General features: G+C 46.4%; 1 protein-coding gene across 5 annotated transcripts in view; it reads right to left on the bottom strand.

Moving 5' to 3' along the window:
* The window catches only part of KIF1A (kinesin family member 1A), a 154,028-nt gene that overhangs the window by 88,752 nt on the left and 37,580 nt on the right, over window positions 1-27,696 (bottom strand). For 3 of the 5 annotated variants that reach the window (XM_027875923.1, XM_027875925.1, XM_027875921.1), the window contains exons 6-18: window positions 27,351-27,462; window positions 25,868-25,945; window positions 24,561-24,626; window positions 23,835-23,852; window positions 22,826-22,901; window positions 20,856-20,934; window positions 18,788-18,930; window positions 18,021-18,047; window positions 12,995-13,128; window positions 11,505-11,584; window positions 9,012-9,087; window positions 5,005-5,084; window positions 3,717-3,823 (exon numbers count right to left, since the gene is read on the bottom strand). In XM_027875923.1, coding sequence (XP_027731724.1) covers window positions 3,717-3,823; window positions 5,005-5,084; window positions 9,012-9,087; window positions 11,505-11,584; window positions 12,995-13,128; window positions 18,021-18,047; window positions 18,788-18,930; window positions 20,856-20,934; window positions 22,826-22,901; window positions 23,835-23,852; window positions 24,561-24,626; window positions 25,868-25,945; window positions 27,351-27,462 — 1,076 coding nt within the window. Of the gene's footprint in view, window positions 1-3,716; window positions 3,824-5,004; window positions 5,085-9,011; window positions 9,088-11,504; window positions 11,585-12,994; window positions 13,207-18,020; window positions 18,048-18,787; window positions 18,931-20,855; window positions 20,935-22,825; window positions 22,902-23,834; window positions 23,853-24,560; window positions 24,627-25,867; window positions 25,946-27,350; window positions 27,463-27,696 lie in introns of all 5 variants that reach the window. The other 2 variants (XM_027875922.1, XM_027875924.1) reach the window with 2 other exon arrangements.

A 27,696-nucleotide genomic window follows, 5' to 3' on the forward strand; every position in this document is an offset into this window, starting at 1 on the left:
TGTGTGTGTGTGTGTGTGTGTGTGTGTGTGTGTGTGTGTGTGTGTGTTTGTGCTCGCTTCCTTTGATATTGACACTGGCCATGATCTTTGAGAAGTTGGAACTGACTCTGCTTTAGGAACCTGAGGATATGATGTCAAATATGTGGTCACCATGACAGTATTTATTCTATGTAATTATGGAGGCTGAGGCACTGTGACAAACACTCTTCCTGTAAGCATCATCATAAAAATAAAAATTTCCCGGGGATCTATCTTGGGGGTTCTGGTCTCCCACACTCACCATGATCTGCACTTATTCATCCAGTGCTCACTGAGTCTCCTGCTGCCCTTCTCAGAGTTCCTAGCCCTCAGGCAGGATTGGGGACATGGGAACATAGATTTGGGACTGGAAAGAAGTTCAGCATCTTCAGACAGAAGTTAGTGACAGAGTTGGAACTAATAAGCAGATCTCCAAATTCCCAATTCTGTGCTCTCTCTCTCTCTTTTTTTTTTTTACTATCCCACCTGCCTCTTATTTCCAAAATGCCACCATTAAATGGAACTGACGTCTGAGAAGTCTACACACTCATAGCACTGACAACTCCTAGTGCCTCATAGCACTTCATCAAGTGTTTTCTATCCATTATCTTTTTTGAGCCTCGTCCCCAACCCAGTGAGGTGGGAACCGGAGGCATTATCTTGTCCCTATTTTATGGATGAGGAAACTGAGACTCCAAGAGGTTTTTGTGACTTTCCTTTGTGACTTTTGTGACTTCTTCTGATGTCACACATCTAGATAGGATTGGGAAGGGATGAGATTCTTTCTGATGCCATACTCATCACTCACATAGTTTGTATAGTAGTTCTAAGGCATGAAGTCACTTACACTCCTGCACGCCCTAATCAGATGAACCAAAAGAGAAGAGCCTGAGTGAAAAGCTCAGGGACAGGCAAGGCTTGGTAGGGAAGGAAGAATGGACCATAAAGAGTGCAGGATACCATCCAAGGATAATAGATCTGGGCAAGCCAACCATGGAGGCCCACGTCACAAGCATGGCAGGCATTGGCATTGGACATGGGGGAGGCAAGTCTGAAATGTAACAGAAAGGTGTGGGGAAAGGGTAGGCAGGGGTGGAGACAAACTTTCACTGTAATTTTTCCAGTCCCTGTTCTTCCTGGCAGGGAGCTTGTCAGCTGTTCACCTTGGGAATACCAATCATTTTATTTCCACAAAATTCACACTTTTTTGCTCCTTTAGTATTCAGATTTGTTTGGTCATAGAAAGGGGTGAACTTACAATGTTAGGAGTCAGAAGAGGTAAATGGTCACACCTAATGGGGCCATGAAGAAGGTATGGGCATCGGAAATCGTGGTCATTTTCATGGCTGGGCACACCCATTCCTCTCCGGCCAAAAGCCATGATAACCTTGCTATCTGCTGGTATTTAGCATGAGAGGATTAATCCATGACACCCAATGAACCAATCTAAAGAAATTTGGGGTAGGGGAACAAATATATCCTGTATTTTCAGGTTTCACAGGAGTTAGACCTAAATGGAGAGGTCCTCCGAGAGAATCTCAGAGATCATCAATCCAACCCACAGATTTTTCAAGGAAGGAGACTGAGGCCCAGAGAGATAGCAAGACCCCAGGATTCACAGGAAATCAGGATCACACAGCAAATCAATGGTGGCTCTGAGATTTATAGAATGATAGGAGTTAGGGCTGAAGAGCACTTTGGAGGTCATCTAGTCCAACCTCTTAATTTTACAGTTGGGGAAATTAAGTCAGTGAGTGTAAGTGCCTTGCCCAAAATTATTTGGCAGGTTAGTGGCAGAGGTAGCAGTTATAGGCCTTTTAGGATTTAGGATTTATAGGCAGAGAAGTCGATCTTAGAGATCAAGAAATCTTACCCCTTTCTTTTAGAACTGAGAAAGGAATTTATAATTTTCATATTAATCAATATGGTATGTGTAATGAACACACTAATCATTTAATTTTCTCAAGAGCTGCCTCTCTGGCTCAGGAAGCAGAGCTCACAATGCAGCTTAAACTGATTAATCAAAAGCTCTGACAATGCTCACAGTCACTGGGCCTTAAGTGAAGTGAATCAAAGATCGTGGAAGCTGTTCCCATCTCACAGAACTCTGGTTCTGTGCTGTAGGGGAGGTGGTCACAACTCCCAAAAACTTGACTTCAGAATTGTTGTATTGTGGGATTTAGGGGCTTTTCATGAGAAACCACTAAATGATTGTTCCCCTCTCCTCCCCTGTTGTGATTTAAGTATAAAACCTGTGCTTTGACTTCAGCTAAGAGAACATTCCTCGCTCTGAAACTGATTAATAAAACTGCTTGACTCCTGGCACTCCCATCTCTAAGCCTGCTTTGTGCGGTTCTGAGCATTCTCAGGTTAGAGACTGGCTCAGTAAAAATCCTGCTAATAGAACTAAGGAAACTGGTCCAGAGGGGGAAAGTGATCCAAGTCATAGGAGACTCACATTCTTTGGGGGCCTTTGGAAAGTACCAGATGTTGGATTCAGTTATTCCCATTGTACACAGGCTGGCAAATAGGAAGAAGTGGTGCTCTGCTCATTAGCACATGTACGCTTGCATTCAAACTAGGACAAGACACTGACTGAGCCCATATTTCTGCAGAATGACACCCAGAGTGGGCACCTTCCCTGGCTACTCATTTGGTCTACAAAGGGCTATCTTAGCAGCAGCCAGCCATGCAGCACAATTCCTTACCCCAAGGCTTCTTTTTCTCTTGTTGTTTCCCATTGATCAGTGTAGGGGGGAGGAGAGCAATAAGGGACCATCCACACTTCCATCAAGATATATCTTGGCAAGAAACTCATGCAAAGGGGTGATGAGAGTCTAACTTTTTTGAGGGAAGTGAGATGGAAATTCCCAGGCCCATATTTGACCTGCCCATAAAGTCATGTTGCATTTTTATACCTTTCTTGATAGAAAGGAGACTGGTGGAAGCTCTCTCTATCATAGGAGCTCAGGATCCTGGACTGCGAATTGGCACTTGAAGTCCTTCATGGGCTGGTTACAGGTCTCCTTTCCAGGCTTATTGCATAATTATTCTTCCTCATATGGTCATGTTCTCACCAAATCTATTCTAAATGTTCTTTCCTTCATTCAAATGTGAGATCCTTGAGGGTAGTGGACATTTTTGCCTTTTTTTGTATCCCCAGTGCTTTGCACAGTGCCTGACACACTGTAAACACTTACTAAATTCTTGTTGACTTATTGACTTGCTTAATCAAAATTTCCAAAATTTGTCACTTCACCTCCCACCTTGGTTATTTGCCCAGGCTGGCTGCCCTGCCTGCAGTGCCCTCCCTCACTTCTACCTCTTAGAAGCTGTAGTTTCATTCAAAGTTCCTGACAAAATTTTACTGATTCTCTTTAGTTGTCAGAGTTTTTTCCCCTTTCAAATTATCACATATATACTTTTCTGCATATAAACTATGCTTTTCCTTCCAGTAGAATGAAGGCCCCTTGAGGGCAGGAACTGTTTCATTTTTGTCTTTGTGTCTATTGCAACTAACACAGTTCTTGCTAAATTCGTTTGTTGAATAGGATTGGACTGAATTCATGGACATAGATCCCAACATGGCCTTCAGTCAAACAGAAAGAGAGCTCGGAAACATGAAGGTCATTGAAAAGGCAGGTGAAATCTGCTGAGGGGGAATGCAAAGCCACAACAGCATTGGAACCAGGGGATACCTTCATTGCCAGCCCTGCTGTCACTCCGGAAAACGCAGTGTTCTTCCTTTATGAAGTGCCCGCTCAGGACAATGTCTTGTCTCCTCTCTCCATCCTCCCGGCCAACTCTAAGTACAGAGGTACAGGTTGTTAGCATTCTCTGGCCGTGACCCATTGAGCTTTACAGAGTGCCACTGCTATCCAAAGTTATTCCACCCTCAAATGGGAGAGAGGCTGAGAAATTCAAAGAGAAGATAACCTGTTCATTGCAACACGATCTTAAGAACTAGAATGAGAAGGGAGTTTAAAATGTTCAGTGATATTTGGACAATCCTTTGCAAGGATTGCAAGGAATGAAGCCCAGAGAAATGGAAAGAACATGAGGGGTTATATTTGTATCACTGAGAAGAGGTACCACATTCCTCCGTTTAGGTATACCAACAAAGCAGATTAGGAGTACATGGACCGGTGTATGCTTACATTTGTTATTCATGGGGAAAGAGAGAAGGACCTAGGTCACAGAAGCAGCTTCTCCTTCAGAGAAGCTTCAGAGAAAACTTCTGGGGAATCTTGCTTAGCTTTAGCTGTTCTGTGGCTCAGTTGGCCAGAAAGTGGCATCCTCCGGTTGGTTTCCTGTTCTGAAGGCTGCTTTGAAGCCCTGACCATGGTCCTGATCCTGAATTGAGTCACAAAGGGAACCCAGTGCCAGAGTGTAGTCCAAATGCTTGAACACCTCAAGGTGATGATGAGGCTTCATACTATCAACTTTGAATGTAAAGTAAGCTTCCTAAAACGTCAATGTGATTAACAATCCCTTTTCTCTATGCTTTCCTGACAATGCTCATATCTTCTTATATGTTATGATCACCCTGAAGGTGGGATCTCCTTTGCTTTGTCTTTGTGTTTCTAGTTCCTAGCATAAGACTGGCACTTAATGAATGCTTATTGAGTCAAATTAAGTGACATTGCATTTTACCTGCATGAGAGGGCCACAGGCAAGGAGGAGCCTTAAGAGTCATCTAGTCAAGTCTCCCCATTCCTCCCCAAAAGAACCCTGCCCCCATCATCAACAGATGGGTTCTAGGAAAACTGCCATTCTAATGGCAGAACTCCCGGGGTTTGACAGAAGAAGATAAGATAAGTGCAATGGTGGAAGATGATAGAAAAGTGCCCCTTCCCCATCCCATAGGCTCTCAGCTCTTGGCATGGACAAACAGAATATTACCCTTAACTAAGGAAAAGGCAGCTGACATCATGGCTCAACTATTTACACAGGTGACAGAAGGCTTTACTAGTGGTGCTATCTTACCTGGTTATTCCATCTTTAATGTAGTACAAAAGGCACTCAGACATCAGAGGGTCTTCATTCAGGTTGACAAGATGAGGTGTCTAGAAAGAAGAAAGATGAATACTCTTTTCTGCAATGAACTTGTGAACTGACCATTCATCTGAGTACTCTCTCCCCCTAGAGCTGCCCAATAATCTATCTAGTTACAGCCCTTGGTAAAGGGATGGCTCATTTTTTCCCTAAAGTAGTCATAGAGAGAAACAAAAGACACACACAGAAAACCATGACAGCAAAGGGCTTGCAAAGGAGTTAGAATCTTACAATACGAAGAATAATTTCTTCCAAGTTTTCAGCACAGCACCACTGAAAGCCTATTAATCTAATCAGTTACAAATAATCCATCGTTTAGGCCTGAGTTTAGCACCACATGTATGGAGAGAAATCTAAGAGCCCAGACTCCCTTGCATGCAGAGCATTCCTCAGGAATGTCTCTGCTAGACACATAACTACCCAGGGCATTCTCTGGGTGAGCTCAGCTTCTAGAAACCCAGTTGGAATTCTTCAAGTTCCTTCAGTCTTTTGTTCTTGAGCCCCAGCAATCAGCTCAGACTACCTGGCTTCTGGGAAGGGGAAATTACAAAGGGCAGAGAAGTCTTGGTTGCCTGAAAACAAGGTTTGATGGGTGATGGAGAGGGAAGGATATAATTGAGAGGGAAGGGTGTAATTCTTGCTATGGACAAATCTTGTATGTGGGAAGGATTTCCAACAGATAGACTGAGTCCAAACAGCCGTGCAGTAGTAAAGACGACCAAGAGATCTCACATCTACAACATGGGTCCAGCCGTCCTATGACTCATTTTTCACTGACAAAGGTGCTGATATTAACCAATAGGCAGTGAAGGGGATGAGACTTTCTCTGAGCTCATGTTCTGACATCATACAGGTGTCCTTGAAGGAGTACTCTACCTTTCATCCTACAAAGTGAGGTCCTATAGCTCTAATGGGGAGTACCTCTTATGGTTGCTAAGTGTCTATGCTTGTTTAGAGACTGGCATTCCCAAACTCCTTTTCTGTCTGCTTGTCCTACTGGAATATGTCATCAATGTATGAAAGGAGGCTTTCTATCCTTACTTCTCTCTTCTCAGTTCCTGTTTCCTCATTTCTCTCCACAATGAGTAGACAGCTATCTGTGCCTTGACAGCTCTCATATCAGGCTCCTGTATGTCCTACAAAATTTGTAGACTTAAGGATTTGCAGATTTTCACAATTGCCAGGGTCCTCACTGGCCCAACTTGACCCCTCCCAAAGACTTGCCTTTTACAATACACTTGACAAATGGCCATCCGGCTTCTGCTTAAAATCTCCAAGGAAGGGAGCCCAGCAACTCTTAAGGCAAGCCATTCCACTTTGGGTGGATTCATTATTAGGAAGTTGTTTTGCTCGATATCAAGATGAATTTTGCCTCTTTTTGACTTGCACTTGTTGCTCCTGGTTCTGTCCCCTGGGGCCAAGATGAGTCTAGTCTCTCTTCACATGAGAGTTCTTCACAATTCTAGAAGGCAGTTCAGCTATGATGTCCTGCCCAACTCTCCTTTTCCCCATGCTAAACATCCCCAGGGACTCCAGGACCTTCACAATCCTGATTGCTCTTCTCTAGATTTGGTCTAGCTTATTAATGTTCTTCCTATACTGTGGTGCCCAGAAACTGAATACAATGCTCTAGATATAGTCTGACCAGGGTAGAGGACAGTCAGATTATCACCTCAGTTTTGGAAGCCCCAAATTGCATTAGCTCAGTGCAAGACATACTGCTTTCCTATCCAACAGAATGTATAGCATGCCTCTCTATTCTACAGATTCCTTCTGGGAGCTTGGGTCTTTCTGTCTCTCCGGGGCTGCTCCTCTCCAAGCCATTCATCTTTTATCCTTTACTGCTGAAACCGCACCTACATTGCCACAGATCTCTGGCCAGAATCTCAAATTGAAGCCTTCAGAATTTGGAAGTTTTTAAAAACGACTACAACGAAAATCCCTGGCTTCTACAGACCCCAGGGAAGCCTGAAGGGGCTGAAAGATATTCCAGTCAACCCAGCAGACCTCACTTCTGTGGAGCACTGGAGAAGTTCTGAATGAACACCATCCCAATTGGTGTGCCATGTACTCTTGATACAAATCTAACTTCCACCTTGAGAAAAGGCCAGATGGAAGAAGGTGAGAACTTGGGGACAAACTCCATCCCTTCTCAGTGTTGGCTGTTGGACATATTGAAAGCACCAGCACTCTTCGGGAGACCAAGGTTTAGCCAAGTAATCTGAGGATACTTGCTTGTAGCACGTTTCTAAACATTTGCACCTGGGGTAGAAAATGATCTAAATGTCTTCCCAAGAAGCAGGGATCATCAGATTAGATTTAGAGTTGGAAGGAATGTTAGAGATCCAGGCCCCCCACATTTGCCATATGACAAACATAATGATTTGCTGAAAGTCACACAACTAGTGAAGTGGAAAGAGGCCTGCCTCTGCCCCAGTGTTCCTTTTGAGTACCTAGGTAGGCAGGAATTTTCTAGGGAAATAATTCTCCTGGGGATTCCATTTGAATGTGGGGGACTATTCTCTATCAAACTTATAGCCAGGCACCAAAGATACAAAGATAAAATCTCTACCATATCTCAGAGCGTCAATGGGAGAGCAAGGATGTTTGAGGAAGGTATAAATGGCGACACCGCTTTGTTTACAGGAGAGCCCAGAAGACCTGGGCACCTCTGAATGATCTCTTCTCCACTCTGAATTCACCACATGTGCTGTCACCAATTATTTCAGCCCAACACCTGAACTTCTCAGCAGGATTTCAGCCATCACTGAAGCTCAACACCACACCTACCTGCCTCGGGGAATGCACCCCAACACTCTCTAGGAATAAATCCCAGGGGCTAAACAGCAGAGGCTAAAAAGATGAAAGGGAGAGATTTACATAATGCAAACAGTCTAACAAAGGCCAACTGAAAAGATCAAAAGGATCGATTCAATTAGTTCTTTTAAAATGAATTTATGGGGAAAGAGATCTAGTTATACAAAGCAGCTGCCCGTGACTCCCCTTGAAAATGATGATGATGATGATGACCTTAGGTAGCATTTATATAACACTTGAAGCACTTTACTTACTTAACTCATTTGGTCCTCACAACAACTCTGGGAAGCAGGTACTCTTACTATCCCATCTTACAGTTGAGGAAACTGAGGCAGACAGAGGTTAAATGACTTGGCCATGTTCACACAGGTAGTGTGAACCTGAATGTGAATCTGAAGCTGGATTTGAACCCAGGTCTTCCTGAATCCAGGTCTAGCACTCCACCCACTGCACCATTTAGCTGCTTTTTATACACCAAACTTCCCCTTATGGGCAGCTATGTTCCTGAACTGGCCTCAGTGTACAGAAGGAGCTTCCAAAAGATTTTGAGGAGAGGTGCAACATGGTCAGGTCACTGTGCAGGAAAGCCTAGTATGGCAATGGTTTGAATATTCCAAGGACAAGGAACAACCTCAGTAAAGGCATGGAGAGCGCTGGACTAAGAATAGTAGATAGAAAATTCATGTCATTTCTTCAAGCCTCAGTTTCCTCATCTGTAAAATGGCAATTATCCTACTTGCTGTGCCTTCCTACCTCCCAGGGCTGTGGTGAGGCTGGTGTTCAGTGAACCTCAAAGGACTATAGAAATGGAGCCTCCTGTTGTGATAGTCTTAACCTTGGAGCTGCTACTCAATATTTGCTAGGTCTCAGGACTGAGATTTGAGAAAACAGAACAAAGACAGTCACATTTTCCTCTTTTGAAACAGATTTGCCATGAGGACATGCCATGACAGAGTCGAGTTGAACTCATCTGCCTGATGCCAAATTTTATCAAAGCCTCCTTGATCTTCAAGTCAATGCATCACCAGGAGAGAGGGAGAGGGAGAGAGAGAGAGAGAGAGAGAGAGAGAGAGAGAGAGAGAGAGAGAGAGAGAGAGAGAGGTCTTGAAAGCTGCTCTTACCTTTTTGGGAGAGAACACACCCAGGGTGCCGCCATCTTCCCTCATGGCCACACCCATTTCAGCCAGCAAAGCCTCCCTGAAAAAAGACAGAAGCTGAAGTCAGAGATCAGCATGGGTCATGGTCTGGCATTCAGACTGAAGAGAGGTTAGGCAGGTACAGAAAGTCTAGAAGGAGCCGTGAGACCCAAGAGATCAGACTCCAGTGTGATACGACCCAAAGACCAGGAACGGGTTAAAAAAAAAAGGGCCAAAGGAATGCAAACTTCAGGCTGAAAGTGAAACTGGATGAGCTTCCTGACCCTGAGCCAGGAGCAGAAGGCCACAAGTGTGACTCTTCTTATTAAAAAGTGAATGTAAAAGACATTTCTCACTGATCCCCAACTGTCAGTGGCTGCTAACATTTTATCTCTAGATTTTCCTGCCTCAGTCACCAGCCTTCCGGTTCATGATTCATAGACTTCTAGAGGTGAAGAGGCCTCAGTGGTCATTTAGTCTAACTCACAGCTGAAAAAGGATCCCCACCACAACCTGCCAACCTGGTCTTGAAGACCTCCAAAGAGGCGGCCTCCCCCGCAAGGCAGCCCATTCCACTTAGGGCAGCTCTCACTGTTGGGAAGATTTCCTTTGCATGAACCATCCATTCATCTCTATGCAGCCTCCATTCAGTGACCCTGACTTAGCCCCTTTGGACCAAGCTGATCACATCTATTTGCCCCAGGGTGGACATCCAGATATTTGAGCAGCGCTATCATGTTCCCCATAAGTGCTCTCTTCTCCAGATTAAATAACCCATGTTTCTTCAACTGATTCATATGTGGCATGAACTCAATGCTAGTCAACATCTAGGTTGTCCCTCCTCTGGATTCTCTCCAGCCTATCAGTTTTCTCCCTCAAATATGGTACCCAGAACTGAACACAGTCCTTCAGATGCAGTCTGATGAAGGCAGGGTCAGAGATGTCGAGATGCAAGGGCCTCAGAGGCCATGCAGTACAGAGGTTCTTAATCTTTTTTGGGTCGTGGACCCCACTTTGGCAGTATGGTGAAGCCAAGGATCCCTTCTCAAGACCATGATTTTAAATGCAAAAATCAAATACATAGCATTACAAATGAAAGCAATTTTGTTGAACTATAGCTTATTAGCATATTAAAAACAATCACAACAACAACAACAGGTTAAGAGACCCTAGATTAAGAACCCCTGATCTCATTCAGCCTCCTCCTTTTTCAGTTGAGGAAACAAAGGCTCCCAGAGGATAGGTGACTTTAACAAGCATCAGAGTCCTGATTGGAACCCAGGGCTTCCAACTCCAAGGTCAGCATTCTATTCTTTATACTGTACTGCCTTCAGTCAAGCATGAGAGGGACCATCAACCCTTTGTGGCAGATCTATAATTATTTGTAAATAAATCCTTGACTACAGGAGGGGAGCTCTGTTTCAAGGTGTTTCCCTGCTCTCCTGGCAAAGAACCCTTTGGCAATGGGAATGATTGTCCACAAATCTACTCACACAAATAAGAGCTCTCATTTCCTATTTTGGGTTTTCTTTAAGGGAGTCTATATTTAAATAAATATGCTATCCATTAGCAGGCACATTATCTTTTCTTTGTAATTCTCTTCTGTCAGATTCATCCTGTGTTTTGTATTTCTGAAGTCAGGGATCCTGAGGTTGATAGGACCCCCAATACCTGACTGGTAGATGCTAGCAAACTTAGTTAATTTGGTTGAAAATGTAAAAAAAAAAATGTCCAAGCAACTTTGATTGACTGGTTAATTGAGCTGACTGGATAAACACACTGACAATGATTGAAATTGGAGCCTCATTTAGTCCAGTGAGTTTGTTTTTGCTATTGGCAGAAGGCCCTGGGTCCTGGGTCTAGGGATATGAGAAGACCATTCTTAGTGGAAAAGGAAAGTTATATTGGTTGAAGCTAGACTAAAGCTAAGCCCAACACTTTTGTGTTTCAGGAAACAAAAGCTATCTGGGCTCTGGTCCCACATTTGCCTCAAGCTAGCTTTTTGATCTTGAACTTCTATGAGATGCCTGTATCTGCAAAAAGAAGAAGTCCCCCAGAGGTAGTGGAGCCGAGTGGGGAATGTGCTGGACTTGTCCATAGTCCCACAGCTAGGACATTTCAGAGGTTCTAGGCTGAGAGTCAAGACCCAGATTTGAATCCTGCCTTTGCAGTTCAGTAGCTGGATTCATGGGACATGTACCTCTATATCCCCTCCACCCCTCCAGCCCAGCCCAATCAGCTCTTTGCTGCCCACCCCTTTGGGAAACCATTTGAATCCCCATCTAAGACGAGCATTTGGGAAAGTGCCTGAGAATTCTCTCATCTATACCTCCGATAACAATCAATCCACGGGGAGCCAGTTATCACTTTTTCAATAACAGTTAGTGGCTATTCTGCTGCACAGTCCATGTCCCCAACACAGAGCCTTCAGTGCCCCAGGGCCCCGGACTGGGCGCTTGTGATTCCCAGGATGCCCACCTCTCCATCCGGATGGCTTCTGTCCTGCGCAGCTTCTCCTCCCAGGTCTCATTCAGTTCAGCAATGATCTTTTCAGTCTCCTGCAGGGACGCAGTGTGTGGGAAGATTGAGTGAGAAAAAATGGCCTTTTCTTACAGAATGGAATGCAATTGACTTTTGGAAAAAATAAACTAGTTTTAGGAAGAAGGGTGGGGAGAGGAGACCTTGGTCTTATGCTGGCTCAAGACAGCTTCGAGTTTCTTGAAATCACAAAGATTAGGAATTGTTTTCATACCTTCAGGGACCACCAGAAGCCAGGCAGTAGACCCAAGAGACCATCTTTGAGTCCTGCCTCTATTTTCTATTAGGTCACATGGGAACTGGTTTTGGTGAGTGACACTATCTGGTTTGTGCAGGGACCTTTAACCCACTGGTCACAGAAATGTCAGGGAGACACTGTCGAGTGTCGATGGAGCTGAGACAGATATTCCAAGCCAACTGATTTGCCTGAGCTTCTCTGGGTAGCAGCATCGTCATGCCTCTTTATTCTCTCTCTTTGTACGACCAGAGCCTAGATGTGGTGTGGTGCATAAACTGCTAGACCTGGAGGCAGGAAGAGCTGCTTTCCATCCTTCTTCTGGGGATATTTGTTATCTGTGTGACCCTGGGCAAGTCCCTGAATGTCTCTGAGCCTCAGTTTCTTCTTCTGTAAAATGGAGCTACTCCTGGGAGCAGGATTGGTGTAAGGTTTAGATAAGCCAAGACATCTACAACTCTCTTGGCCAACTTTCTGGTGCACTCTCTTCTAGATACACAGAGATTCCAGTGACCATCCTTCACTTGGTTAGTGCTGGCCCCTCCCATTAGAACAGAAGCCCTTGGAAGACCAAGACTGTCTGCTTTTGCTTTGTCTCAGCTCTGTGTCTGCAAATAGGGGGGCTTGATAAACGTATGATGATTAATTTATGGATTTCTTTTGTTGCTATTCAGTCGTTTCAGTTGTGTTCGACTCTTTGTGACCCCATTTGGGGTCTTCTTGGCAAAGGTACTGGAGTGGTTTGTCATTTCCTTCTCCAGCTCATTTGACAGATGAGGAAAACTGAGGAAACTGGGTTAAGTGACTTGCCCAGGGTCACACAGCTAGTAAATGTCTAAGTTCCTCTTGATTCTAGGGCCGGCACTCTATCCACTGCATCACATAGTTGCCTGATGGATTTCGTGCTGTCCCCAAAATAATAGTAGTTGTCATTCATATAGAACTTCAAGGTTTGCAAAGCACCTTACCTGCATTAAATTACTTAATACTCATGACAGCCCTGTGTGGTAGGTGGGACTACTGGCAGCTCCATTTTACAGACAAGGAAGCTAAGGATCAGTGCCTTGGCTAAGGTCACACAGCCCATGTCTAAAGCAGGATTAGAACCCAGATCATCTTGACCGCAAGTCCAACGCTCCAGCATTATCACTCTTCTATCCAGTTAGCTGCCCCAGAGGTTTTTCTCTTCACTCACCTTCAACCTCTCAATGGCTTCTTCGCTGCCTGGAGCAAACAGCATCCGCTCATGGAGGCTGGACACGGAGGCCGCTCGGCTGGATAAGGCTGACAGGGAAGATGAGGGGCTCATACCCACCAAGGCGTTGGTCACTGTGGAGAGATTGTCAGGGCGTTGACTCAATTCTGCCACGCCAGGGTTACCATTATTGTTCTCAAAGTCGGACATGTCTATGGTGAGGAAAGGAAGAAGGAGGGGGACAGACAGACAGAAGGAAGAGGAAAAAAAGCAGAAAAAAGAAAAAAAACCGTAGTTGGGAAAAAGCAACAAGGTGAAGCAAAGAGAATGCTAAAAACCAAAACAAAGAAGCAGGCACACAGCGACCCCTGCCACATCTAGCCTGGCCTCTCTTCTCAGCTCTGCAAGCCTCTGGGCCTTCTCCATCCACTTCTGGCCTTGAGCAGGCTGCCGCCGCTTTCTCACTGAAGCTTTGGTGCCTGACGGGCACTGCTTCACCAGTGGCCACACCCGCTTGCCAGCTGCTCAACAAAAGCTTTCATCCACATAACCCCAGCTGTGTCTCTGTGCCCCAGGTTGCGGGGGTGGGGAGGTCAGTGGCTCAGCCAGACTCCAGCTCATGAGCTCGCACTATAGCCAAGTCAGCTAGCCTCCATTATTGCATGGCAAGGGGCGGCCTCTCTCAGAATTGGCACATAAAGGGTACTCCTTCACACCTGTGCTAGAGGCCTTGGCATGGCCTGGTGGCCTTGTTTAAGCCCACCTTTTGGCTCCCAATACCTGTATTTAACACTCAGAACACTTCCTTCTTTCCTCTTCTATCTTCTCTCAAAGTCACTGGCTTCCCCCATCATCTCCCAGCTACTCACCACACTTCCTAAGCAGCATCTGCTCCCTTCCTCTACCTCACTAGCCAAAGTGATTTCGGGTTTCAGTTGGTTCCCTGCCTGTTTCTGTAGTTTCCTCCCTTATTCTTGGAGGAGCTCAAACTCGTCCCTCAGTCACTTCTATTGGTGAGAGGGGCTTTTAGCCCATGGGGGGAAGTCCCTTAGAATTCCAAGGTCTCTAGACCTTCTTCGCGACCACATTCCATGGCCATATCTATTTCGCTGGGATTCTAAAGAAAGGCCCAATGACCCTCTTGGGGAATGCTCTGGAGGAGCTGGGGAGGGGACCTTTTCTTTTTCTTGTTCTAGTTCAGCACCTTCTTTAACTGACCACACTTAGCACATGAGCCACCCCCTCCTCTAACAGGCCATCGTGATCCACAACAAGTGATCCTCCACAAGTGGAGGAGTCCACTTCACCAGGCACTTGGAGGCAGTGCTAAGAATCTGGTTCAGAGGAGCACAGAAATTCAGTCCTTGCGAGGTAATGAGACTGTTTCAGACACAGAAAAGACAGAGAACTGTGCTTGGTCTAGGATTTCTTTTTTTGGTTGTCACCTGGGTCACCCAAAGGATGCATGTCAACTGTTGGGCATGTAGCCCTCATGTTTTCCTGGGACTGGGGATCAAAGATTGAATTTCTGGGCCCATCAGATAGAGATTCTTGCTTTACTCCCCCCAGATAAGGTGTGATCCCAGCTGCTCACCTCTGTTGGATACACAGAGGCCCAGGCTGTAGGACCATCTGCCATGCAAGCTCAAGCTTTAAGCAGGGAAGACGATATCTCACGTCTAATGGCACCACCATCATTGCTTCCCCGGTGCTTCTTCATCACCAGCCCCAGTATCTCCTAAAGGCAGTTCACCAGTGCAGGTGTGGGCCCTCCTAAAACAGCTCTATGGCCAATAAGCATGACAATACTTCTCCAACCAGAACTAGCTCCCATGCCAGCCCTAGCAGACACCAAGAAGAGCAGCAGCAGCAGAAGCAGCCCAGCAGCAGAAGCAGCAAACATAGCTATAGCATGGAGGTTGTTTCACCAAAAGTTCTTTGGAAAAACAGGTGTTCCCCTGGGGTGCCTGGGCTCTGGACAGGGTGCCCAAAACATTTCTTGGATGGGCCCGGAGTCAGAGGCAGTGAGTGGGGACTGGGCTGGACCGGGAGGCTCTGGAGTCCCAGAGCTGTCACTGACTCACTGTGCATCTCCTAGAGAAAGTCACAAACTCTCTGGACCTCAGTTTCCCCATAGCGTAGAAGGGGAAGGTTGAACTAAATGTTCGTTTAGTCCCTTCTAAGCTCCATCATTCTATGATTCCTACTCTGACCAAGCTCATTCAAGGACCCTGAAATGGTCCATTAAAGCACCAAGCTTCTTAAAGAAGCCTCCATGTTGTGACTTTCTCTCCTCTCAGAGTGGGTGTCTCTTTGGACTCAGCAAAGAAGAGTTGGCTGCACATGGGAAGAGAGGTGGTCAGCCAAGAGGTGAGCTGTAAGCATCTTCCAGGTCAGGTCTGTCCATTTTTATGCTGATCAGTATTAACAAAGCTTGGCGAATGCCTCTCTTCCCCAGAGCTTCCTATCAGGGTGATCTAGCAAGCTTGCTTGTATTGTCAGAATTCCCAGACTTCTCACCAGGGTCTCCCTTCCAGTAATGAGCCCTAACATCCCCAGTTGGACCAGGGCTCAGTTAGGGGATGTCCATAGTGGATGCTTCCTCAATGCTTGGGGATCATTTGATCAAGGCCTTTCCTGCATGAGAGAGACCTCTACACCTTCTGCTTTACCTGCACCTACTTTGGGACCTCAGCATCACCTCTGTCTTGATAAGGAGGAGGAGGATGACTTTTGTGAAGAGACTCACTTTGAATTTTACTTCGTGTCTCTCACCAGTGTTGAAGGACATGCAACTGGAGAAGGTTCTGTCTGGAGGAACGCATGATTTGATATGACCATTGAGAGTCTTTCTCCAGATTCCAACCTCGAGGCTCATTTCCTTAAACTGAGGCAGTGCTTCCTGCCTCCAGTGAAATTCTCATAGAGAAGCCAAGAGTTTATATGAGCTCCTGGAAGGGAGGGGCTTCTGGAGGAGTCAGAAGGCCCCAGCTATGTAGCCCTGAGGGCCAGCTTAGCTGATAGCCAGCTCCCTACTCTAACCCTTCACATTTCCGTTAGAAATGATTATCATGGCTCAGATATCATCTCCTCACTTCTTGAATCCCCAGGCTCCTCCAAAGCTTAGCTCAAGTGCTACCTTTTATTTTTTTTTTTGAGGCAATGGGGTTAAGTGACCTGTCCAGGATCACGCAGCTAGTGAGTGTTACGTTTCTGAGGCCGGATTTGAACTTAGGACCTCCAGACTCTAAGGCTGGAGCTCTATCCACTGCACCACCCAGCTGCCCCTCAAGCTCTACCTTCTACAGGACACATTTCCTGACCTACTCATCTTTTAATGCTCTCTCCCTGTGGCAATTACATTGTATTGAGGGACATTTCACAAGTATAGTGAATTTCCAGGTGGAGAGATTCCTTCTATCAGTGTAGGTTGGCACCTTTTCTGAAATAGAGTCTTTGAGACTTTCCTAGAACCTTTCAAGATTAAATGATTTGCTTAGGGTCACATAGCTAGTACATGTCAGAATTGGGACTTGAATCCAAGGCCAGCCCTCTAACCACTAGCCAATGTGCACGGATACTTTGGATTTACCAAAATATGTGCATGTTTTATTTATCCTACCAGTAGAATGTAAGCCCCTTGAGGGCAGGGGCCTTTTTCTGCTTGCTTTTATATCTCCAGTATCTAGCAAGTGTATGGGACATAGTAGGTCTTGATATATTCTTGTCGATTAATTGATTGATCAATTGGAACATTAGCCCCTTGAGGGCAGGGCTTGTTTTCTTTTTGTCTCTGAATCCCTAACAGGAATTTACAGGAGCTCCTGGAGGGGGAGAAGCACCTGGAGGAGTCTAACACAGTGCCTAGCCCAGAGTGGAGGCTTAATAACCACATATGGATTGATCAGAACATAAGCTCCTTGAGGGCAGGGCCTGCTCAACTTTGGTCTCAGTATCCCCTGTACCAAGTATGGTACTTCAGGCTAGTAGAGGCTTAATTAATGCTTGTTACAGAATTGAACTGAATTACCTTCAAGCCTCCAACAGGCAGCATCTTGCTTCCAGGCATACCCAGATGAAAATGTCTGCCACTCAAAGTCACTTCTCCCCAAGCCTCACTGTCTACCACCTGACCAGCAGAATCTCTTCCACTCCTAATCCCAGACTTCATCATTGACCTCGGGGTCACTGGCAGATAGGAACAAGTCTTCCCCACAAACAGTAGGGGACTCCTGCCCTATAGCAGGCACTGGAGCCCCTGAGGATGGCTCACTGTCCTGTGAGGTCAGCCTCGAGCTGGTCCAGGACCATTGGCTCGAAGAGCTATAAGGCTCCCCACAGGCCAACTGAGAGTTGAGCAGGAACCCTCTCTGTACTGCCCCAAACAAGTGGTCCTCCAGTGAGTAGCAAGCCCCTTGGGAGCCAGCCCATTCCACTTGTGGAAGCTCTAACTGTTAGCGAGTTTTCACTTATATAGAGTCAAGACTAACCACTTGGCAAATTCCGCCCTTTAGGCCGGCATGGAAGGTGACAGTGACATCAATTGTCCAGTGACTTTCATGCCCTTGCCTTCCTCAGTCCTTATTTTAGAAGCGCCAGGACACTCCTCTTCCTATAGCCACTGTGTCCTGGATCTGGAGCTGAAAGCGACCTTAGAGCTCATTTAGTCTAGTATCCTCATTTGGCATGAGGGAACTGAGGCCCCAAAGTTGAAGTGACTTGTCTAGGCTCACCCAGGTAGTGATTGGCAGAGCAGGTGGCTCTGGACTGCCCCTCTTTCATCCCACAGGCCTGTGATGTGGAGGGAGATGCAAGAAAGTGGCAGGAAGGGGAAAGGGTGGCTGAGTAAGAGGACAGGTATCTGTTTCCATGGGGATGCCAGAGCCTGGCCTTGGGCCGTGATCGCAGACCTTGGAGTGCCCGTCTAGGGGTTCCCATCCCATGCTGTACTTATGTTCCTTGCCAATGACTGATTCTCTCAGAAGCAGTGAAGCACACAGAGATATCAGCAAAGGGAAATACACACATTTAGGTCCTCCTGGCACAGTGTTGGCTAAGAGAAAAGGGAAAGTGGGCAAGAAAGACAAAGAGAACAAAACAACAACAGGTTTAACTCTCTAGGACTTGGGAGCTGAAGCCAACAGAGTCATCCATCCCTGTCAGGCTGGGGGTGGCAGGATTTGATTTCATGTGGTGCCTGCTCAGGCCGGGTGGCATGCTGGGGCTCTCTTCCTGCCCCCCCACCCCCATAGCTCCATCAAGCTCTAACTCTGGCTTAGGAAGGGCCTTTCTTATCCATCCTGGTACCTACCCCACACCTGGCTAGTGACAAACCTAGCCCTGGGAGCTGGGGAAATCCCTCACCTTTCCAAATGGACATCCCCCTTCAGAAGAAGGGGACTCACTTGAGAGACAGGGCAATTAATCCCTAGGAATCAGGGTGTAGATTGTATTTCATCCCTTGGAACCAGGAGGTACTCTTGCAGGGGTGGAGAGGCCAGACAACTTAACACTGGCCATGGAGCAGTAAAGGGATGAAAGGAGAGAGAGGGAGGGGAAAAGGGAATAAGGGAGCTAGGAAGAGACGAAGAGATAGAGGAGGAGAGGAAAGAAGAGATTCCTAGAGAAGACCTTGGGACAGGTTGGGTTCCTTTGGGAAGACTACTTCCTATGTCCCGATTTGCTAGCACTTTTCTGTCTGAGGTCCAGTTGCTCCAGCCCTTCAACAGGGACATGGAACTTTAGTCCATGAAAATGGACCACGTGCAGTAGGTAGGAGCACAGGATACATACTGTCAATGATGTCCCCAAGCCCCTGGGCATACAGGAGGTCTCTCAGGCGAGCCACCTCGTCCTTCAGCTCCCGGATTAGCTTGTTGTTGGGGTCCTCATTTATGACGGCATTGCATCGGATCTGTTTGGCCCGGTCAGCATATCTGCAAAGAGGAGAGAAGTGCTCAGTGCACCAGGCAATGCCCACTGCTTCTCAGAAGACCGTCAGCAACCCGATGCGGCATAATAAATATACTTTGTAGACTTGAACCATCTTGAGGCAGCAATCATTGGATTCTAAATCTAAGTGACCCCAGTCTATCTAGCCCAATTCCCTCATTTTACAGTTGAGGAAACTTAGGCTCAGAGAGATTAAATGACTGTCCCAGAATGAGGACATTAGGAAGGACAGGAGCAAGAGGCTTCGGGGAATTTTGGAGACTTTGGATAAGTAGCTAAAAAAACCCACACACCAGAGCAGGAGTTGTTCACGGGGTTCAAGAATCCTCTCTAGGAATAGATTTCAAGGGATCCATGAACTTGGATGGGGACAAACAATGACATCTTTACTTTCGTTAACCTCTGACTGAAATGTAGCAATTCTTTCAGTTGACAATGTAGGCAACAAATGTGATTCTGAGTAGGGGTCTGGAGACTTCACTAGACAGTCAATGAATAACAATAACAATAATATATAAGGTTCAGGACTCCAACACTAGAGGAATTTGACAACTCAGAAAGAGCCTCTGAATTAAACCTCAGAGTTGGAGACTGGTACAGAAGTGAGAATAGGGTAACTTGGCCAAGAGCATAAGAATAAGTCACAAGAGACTTATAGCCTATAAAGATAGCAAAGACAGATAGCCTATCCAGAAGCATTGGGCCCATTCATCAGGAATATATTCTTGGTGAACAGATCCAGAAGATGCTGGACCTAGTGAGCCTTGAATGACATCACAAAAGTGAAAGGCTTAGGTTTTAAGAGACAGGAAATGACTCATTAGTGGTGTGGGAGTTATTTCTGAATCAGCTGCCTGGGGACAGTCAGGCCACCTACTTGTAAGATCAAAGACCAAATTAATTTGGAGTCAGAGTGAAATAATTGGTACTTTGGAATTCCAAATGACAGGAATATGGTTGCTTTGGGTCAGGTGCACCCCGATATGGAGACAATCATATCTCAGACAGTCTTTGCTGCAGAGATAATGGAATGACTTCTAATTATCTTCCATTAATTCAAGCCACTTCTAGAGCCACTGATGAAATTTTGGTGTGGGCTTTCCAGGTCCTGCTCTGTCCGTCTGTCTGTTTCTTGCATATGTATGACTATGTGTGTACACACACACACACACACACACACACACACACACACAAAGGCATAGGCTTATAGAGTTACAGCTGAAAGAGACTTCAGAGACCATTTAGTGTAACCTTTTCATTTTACAAATGGGGAAACTGAGGCACGAAGCAGGGGAGTGACTTGCTTAAGGTTGACTGGAAGTGACCTTCAAGGCTGTGTAGTATAACAGCCTCATTTTAAAGATGGGGAAACTCAGGCTCAGAGGAGGTAAGTGATTTGCTTAAAGTGACAGAGGTTGTAAGTGGGAAAATCAGCATTCAAATCCAGGTTGACTGACTCCAGGTTGCCTATAAATGTCCTTGTGATGAGGACATTTTAACATCAGGTGACTCATGGTCATCTCTGACTTAGGAGCTGCCACCCCCCAGCCAAGCCCCTTCCTTCCCGGGCACCTCAATGCTTTCCATCCCATCTGATCTTTCCCAACTGGGCCTATGGCTGCAACCAAGATAATCCATTGTGCTTTCAAGAGGAGGGTGGGGTAGGATAGAAGATAGAACCAGGGGGAAAAGGCCTGTTGTCATCCCTCTTTCTCATAGCCTTGAGAGCACATCTTGAGGTGAAGGGGCCTTGAGGGGAAACATTCATTAGATTTAAATAAGTGATGATGGGGGAATGCTGGGGGGATGTAGCTGGGGTAGCTGTTGTCTGAGATGGCCACAGCATCACTTTCCTCCCCTCAAGGAGGGTATAGATGGTAGAGATTACTTCTGGCCCCCCAGGTCTTACCTCAGAGTGCTGAGGGTCTCATCATAGTTGATGTCTGCAGGGCTCAGAGCTGCCACCATAGCAGTCCTGGAATTACCTCCTGGTAGGAAAAACAAAACACCCCAGCACCACACCTCAGAAACAGCCCCACGAGGAATTGAGTACCAACCATCATTCACTGTTCTTTCCTCCTAGGAAACTGGAAGCTTCTTTTTTGACACCATCAGCCATGACTACCTCATTTTTCACAGATGAGATCTTTCTGGACTTGAAGGTCAGGAAGACCTGAGTTCAAATCTTCCTTCCTTCCTTCCTTCAGTTCTTAGCACAGTGCCTAACACAGAATAGGTTCCTAATAAATGCTTGTTGACTTGATGACCTATTAGCTACCTAAAAGACTGCAAACCCAGACCTTAGTTTTGTTCATCTATAAAATGGGAACAATAATGCTTCTAGCTTGTACCTCACTGTGTTGTTGTTTAGACATAATAGGAGCTGACATGTCTAGATTGCTTTAAGGTTTGCCAGACACCACACAGGCTCATGTGACCCTCTCTACAGCCCTCTGGGGTGGGGTGGGATGGTTTTATTATCTACATTTTACAGATGAGGAAACTGAGGCTCAGAATGGCTGTCCACAGGTGAGATGTATGCCTTCCTGGCTTGGGCCAGTTATGATTGGGACTTTGACTATGGATTTTGATAGATCTTGAGATGCCCATTTCTTCAGCTTGGAGCAATCGGTCTCTTTCCTCTAACCATTTGGCAAAGACCTCATGATTCTGGGCAGCCATGATCATGCCTGTAGGCCATTAGGATGAAGGCTTTCATTTTGATTTTTCACCAAACCCCATTACACTTCCAGGGTATTCCCTCTCCTTCTGCCCCTATGCCCGGGTCTCTGCCTTACTACCACAGAGCAGGGCCCCCAGGTCTCTGTTGAGAGATCCTGTATCCTGAAATCCCCCAGTCTCTCCTTGATGTCCTGCCTCTGTGACCTTGGGTAAATGGCTTCCCTTTTCTGGGCCTCATTTTCTTCCTCCATAAAACGAGGGGATTGGATTAGATGCTGCCACTGACCTAGGATTGGTCCTCTGGTTGCTGGCCTCCACCGTCCTCCTCCTCCCCAACCCCATGGGTGAAGCTCATGGTAGGGCCTGTTTCACTGTGTTTGCCTTTGGCCCCAGAATTGTTCCTTTGGGACCCATTGTGTGCAATTATCCAGGGGTCATCGGTGCAGCTGAGAAGGAACCCCAGTTCACAGAGCTCCAGACCTATCTCAGAAGCCACTTATCCTCCTTCAAGGCCCCAGCGTGGCCCCTTTTCTATCATTTAACGTTGGATCATCTAGCTAGGCCCATCCATGCTCCTCGTCAGTCCAACCCCATTCATCTACTCCCATTCTAAAGATGAGGAAGCTGAGGCCCAGGGCAGGGGAGTAATCTTCCCAGAGTCATACAACTTTTACATGCGTGGAGTAGAACCACAGGACCGTAGATTTAGAGTGGGCCCAACCTCAGAGGCCATCTAGTTGGATGCTCTCATTCTATAGACATGAAGACTGAGTGTCAGAGAGCTTAGGGACTTGTTCAATATCCCACAGGTGGTGTCAGAGGTGAGATTTAAGCCAAGTTCTCTGACTCCAAAGCCAGGACTCTTTCCCCCATCTCACACCCACTCCTCAAGCTCACGGCATCCCAAGGGGCTAATCCCAGACCTCGGGAAAGCTTGGAAATTGGACCAGCCCTCTTTGACCCAAATGTGCCTGCAGTTTTGCATTCTGCTTGTCTCCCAGGGAGAGTAACAATTTTCCCAGCCAACGGCCCATCATCCTTCCTGAGGAAGGTGGATGGAGGAAGCAGTAAACCAAGCATTCTCCCCATCAGGAAGCAGGCCCACTTGGTGCCCCGAAGGCTCGTTGCCAGGGAACTGTAGGAGGAAGACGATGATGGCTGAATGTGAAGCAGCGGGGCGGAAAGAAGATTCCTTACCCAAGTTTTCCCGGAGGAGCCAGGTCAGCACTGAGTCTCTGTATGGAATGAAATCAGTCTTTTTCTTCTTTTTATTCTGCAGGAGGAAAAGGAAGAATCCAAGGAGGTCAAGCCTGTGAGCCCCTTGGCAGGTAGAAGAAGGGCATGAGAGGCAGATTGGTGGGCCAGCCAAGTGGCTTGTGCCCAAGCCCAGGAACCAACAAGAAGCATGATGGAGGCCAGGCCAGGCATTCCCACCCATCTCCTCTGCAGACAGACAGAGCATTGTTGCTTCTACTGGCAGCCTCTGCCTGGGGCTGAGATTGGAGGGACACAGTCCCTCAAGGTTGCTCTACATCAGAGGCCCTCTGAGGCCCAGGAGTGCCCTTGTAAACCTGGACTATGAGGAATGGGTATCTCTTTGCTTTGTCTCCTAATCAGCAGGCTGCAATGGATGGTCCACAGCCTCAAGCAGTCTTTGGGTTTCACTGTGGGGATTACTACAAAGGACTTTGTGTTGTTCACAAAGAGAGATAGTTGAGGACCCAGGAAGCCCAAAGCCCACTGTTTGACAAGGGTGAGCAGTAGACCGGAGAAACAATTGAATGCTGCCTGGGGCCTCACCCAAGTGGACCCAAGAGGTCAACTAGTCCATCCCACTGCCAATTGTGCATCTCTAAGATAACTGGGAAAGGAGATTTAAAAAATGTGTCCAGTAATTCATCATCCCTTCATTTTATCCAGGGTCATGATTTAAATGAGTAGCCCAGTTCTTTTTATATTTAATCTCCATCACCCTATGGGCTGGGAAGGAGATGATTCCAGGTATTACAGGAAAGTAAAACAAGGCACAGAACTATAAATGTTCTAGGTCACAGTGGTAGATAAGGGCAGAAATGTGAGGTTGGGGGAATTTCAGCCCAGTGGCTTTCCTATGAGATGATCCTGAGTTCCTTCCCCAATCCCAAGCCTTACTTTTGTCCTCTAGGATACTCTTCTAAATATCAAAAGAAAACAGAGAGCCACATACCTTGTTTGGTCCAGAATCCTGGAAAAAAAAAACAGAGAAACTAACTTAGAAATGCTAAGAAAAGCAAATCATGATGAACTGACAGGACGTAGAGGCCAAAACAATAGACTGGGGAATGAATTGCTGGCATTGCTAAAGTAAACCATCCCTCTGGACCAGTTGCCTCTCCGTCATGCTGGTCCTGGTAAGCAAGCCAAAGAGAAATGTGGATGTCTCAACAGCTGTCTGTCACATATTAGAAAATAGCAGATGGAAGGGGATTGGAAGGGCTTCTGGTGACTCAGATCTCTGATTCTGCTAATTACCCCAAACTGTCCTTGCAAAAGCACAAGTTCCCTGGCCCATGGAGAAGAAGGCCATTGGATCCAAGAATAGAGGATTTCAGGAAGGAAATCTGGCTCTCAGAGGGTCTGAGAGGGGTGTCCAGGATAATCAACTCCCCTTTCCCTAGGACTACCAGTCCTAGTATTTATCTCAAAATTACTGTATATTACATAGCTGAACTAGAGAAGAAATTGGCACTGTACTTGGCTGGGTCCTACCAGATCTTCAGGAAACTAACCTACCTGATCTTTAGAAAATATATATGCAGGAAGCTTTAAAATCATCTTTGCCCCTATCTTAGGTCCACAGCAGAACTGGCATGGTGGAGTCTACAGCCAGAGATCCTTCCTAACTAGCCAAGATGTCCCCTTGATTACAAAATAGCTCTTGAGTCAAACTCACCATTTCAGCTAGGGCAGAGATGACTTTTCCCAGTGTGGTCAAGGACTTGTTGATGTTTGCTCCTTCCTGTTGGAGGGAAGAAAGCCCCAATGTTGGAAAACAAGTCAAAATAGATTTCCTTTAGAAGCTTTTTTTTAGTGTCACTGCTCTATTCAGGAAACCTCAGTGGCTCCCTATTCCTTTTAGAATAAAATCCACACTCCTTTATTTGGTCTATAAGACCCTTCACAATCTTTTCAAGCCTGCTTTTCCATTATTCTACCTAATGGTCTCTGCATTCCAGCCATATCCATTTACTTGCTGTTCTCCTAATATGACATTCCATCTCCCATCTGTGGACCTCGCAGGCATGTGCACGCACACAATGCATGCACACACATATGTGCATTTGTAGCTGACCACAGTCATACTCAGTCTGTTAAAGATGGAAAGATCTAAATCCCCAGAAGAAATTAACTTGATGAGGATCTCCTAGAAAATGGCACTGTCTTTGTTACTAAGATTTTACTTATTTGGGCATTCCCCTCAACCTAAGTCCTTTACCATTCCTTAGACCATGTAGTGATCAGGGTAATTGCCAGATTTGATTCCATTCCTCACACCTAGCTCTAGACTCCGTCTTACTAGCACCACCCCGAGGGAACGAGCCAACCCTTATGGTTGCTAGCTTACCCCAAGGGAAGCATTGTTATCCCAGGGCATCACTCTATTCCCTTCCTTATGCTCTTGTCTGGTGGGTCTGCCATATTCTCAAAAGGGGAAGGCCCTTGGCCTCCATGAGATTAAACTCAACAAACGTGTTAAGTTTTGATTTTGTTCTGTGCACTTAAAATAATACAAAACAAAAATGAAATGGTGGAACTTCAACGAGTTTACATTCTATGGGGGAAATGCAGTAGGTACAAAGATGAGTAAATCCAAAGTAAACAATTGAGAGAGGGAGAAAGAGGAAAGAGGGAGAGAGAGAGGGAGGGAGGAAGAGAGAGAGAAAGCAAGGGGGGAGAGAGAGAGAGTGAGAGAGAGAGAGAGACAGAAAAGGAGGGAGACTGAAACAGAGACAGACAGAGACAGAGACAGAGAGACAGGGAAAGGGGGGCCTCAGTAAAAAGGGGAGGGTTGTAGGATGCCCCTGAGCTGGGCTTCGAGGGAAGATTCCAAGAGGCAGGAGTGAGAAGACTGCCAGCCTTGCCTCAGCATCCTGCTCTCCAGCACGCTGGTGCCAGGCTCCCAAGGTCACCCCACACACTCTGTCCTCAGAGGTGGCATCACAGGGAGACTGTCCAAGAGCAGAGTCACGCCAATCTCACCTTGAGGCGTGTGCCCTTCGCTCCTGTGGAGTCAGCTCGCTCACTCCCTGCCAGGTCTACGAGGCTGATCTTGCTCACCTGAAAGTCAAGTCAGAGCAGGTGTTAGGGGACGCTCCGGAGACTCCTGTGGGTCTAAAGAGGACAAAGAAGACCAGGCCAACAGCCCCAGCCAGGACAGCTGGGACCCCACTTCCAGAGCTCCTTGTGATCTCTGAGTAGCTGTAGGAGGGCAGAGACTCCTTGAAGTTCACAGAGCTACAAACACATACTACAAAATGGAGGAGGGTAATGACTAAAGAGAGGGGGAGATCCTTTTGAGCCAGGGGAGGGGGGCAGCGGAAGAGGCTTCCCTCCCACAGGAGGTGGCATTTGAAGGAGGCCTTGAATGATGGGTAGAACAATGATTATTGGTGTTTGCACAGCCTTTTGACATTTGCAAAGTACTTTATTACCCCTTCCCTCTCTTCCCTTCTGTTTCATAGATGAGGGATTAGAAAGGTGGGGTGTCTTGCTGATAACCACACAACTAAGTGCGAGTGGAGAGATTTGAACCCAGGCCTCTCTTAGCTCCAGGTCCTGCTTCCTGTAACCCAGGAGAATATTTGTGACTTTTTTGACCATCCTTCATCAATGCCTAGATTATGGGCTCTTTTCCCCTTCGTGTTTGTCATTTCCTTAAGCCAAATGGAGGCTTCCTTTCATGCCCTGCCAGGATTCCTGGCTTTGCCCCAAAAGCAAGGGCCTTGTGAAATGACATATAAATGACATAAATGAATCAGTGATTGGGCCCATTTCCTCATCACTCCTTCCCCTAGTCTGGACCCTTGGAGTTCCTGCTAGATTCTATGGTCCCAAATTTCGTCATGGTTTGAACCAAGGCTTCGCTTAGCAGAGAGTGGGAGCTTGTTAATTGGTTCCAAATGGGGGCAACACTCATGGCCTTCATTCCAGGTCACTCCAAGACCAAGGGACAGATTTGACAACCAAAAAGATGGCGCCTCTTCCTGCATGCCCAATGCCAGGCCCCAGACAGCATTTTGGAGCTGTTCGGTTTCCAAGGCTGGAGCCCTCCTTTCTGGAGGGGAGGAGAGAAAGGTGTGTGTAGATAGATAGATAGATAGATAGATAGACAGATAGATAGAGAGAGAGATGTATATATATTTATAAATACAATCACTGAATATACTCACTGACATTTCTAAAGTTTGCAACATGTTGTACAGGCACTAATTCATTTGAGCTTCCCAAACACCTTTGGAAATTCCTACTCTAGGTATTACCCTAGCCATTTTACAGATGAGGAAAGTGAGGCTCACAGAAGTGATAGGATTTGCACCTGGTCACACAGAGAGCAAGTATCTGAGGTCTTCCTGGCTCTCGATCCGTCACTCCTAACCGCTGTCTTATTTAAGCCTTTGTCTCCACGAAACTACCAAGGCTTCACTTCCTGACCACCAGTAAGTTAAGGACTCAGGACACTTACTTTTTCTGTGGTGATGTTAGTCTCAGCATCGTGGCGTTTCTGTGTGAAGATGATGTTAAAGACAGCGTGGGAGCGGCTGCTGGTCTCATTCATGTTGGTGGCAGCCACCGTCCTGTGCAGAAAAAAATGGGAAGTGTTAGGAAATTCTAAGGCTTCTTAGCTGGGCTGACTATCCGCCACAGACCAGGCAGGGGAAATGTCCGTGATGCTGGACAGATCCCAGGATTCTAGATGGAGAGAGACAGAAGGGGCATTGTTGGTCATTGAGTCCAAGCCCCTCATTTTACAGAGGGAGAAACTGAGGCACAGAAAGGGGATAGAAAGGGGGAAGGGAACAAGCACCTAT

Source organism: Vombatus ursinus, unplaced genomic scaffold (genome assembly GCF_900497805.2).
Source record: "Vombatus ursinus unplaced genomic scaffold, bare-nosed wombat genome assembly UNPS02014810.1, whole genome shotgun sequence".
Lineage (NCBI taxonomy): Eukaryota > Metazoa > Chordata > Mammalia > Diprotodontia > Vombatidae > Vombatus > Vombatus ursinus.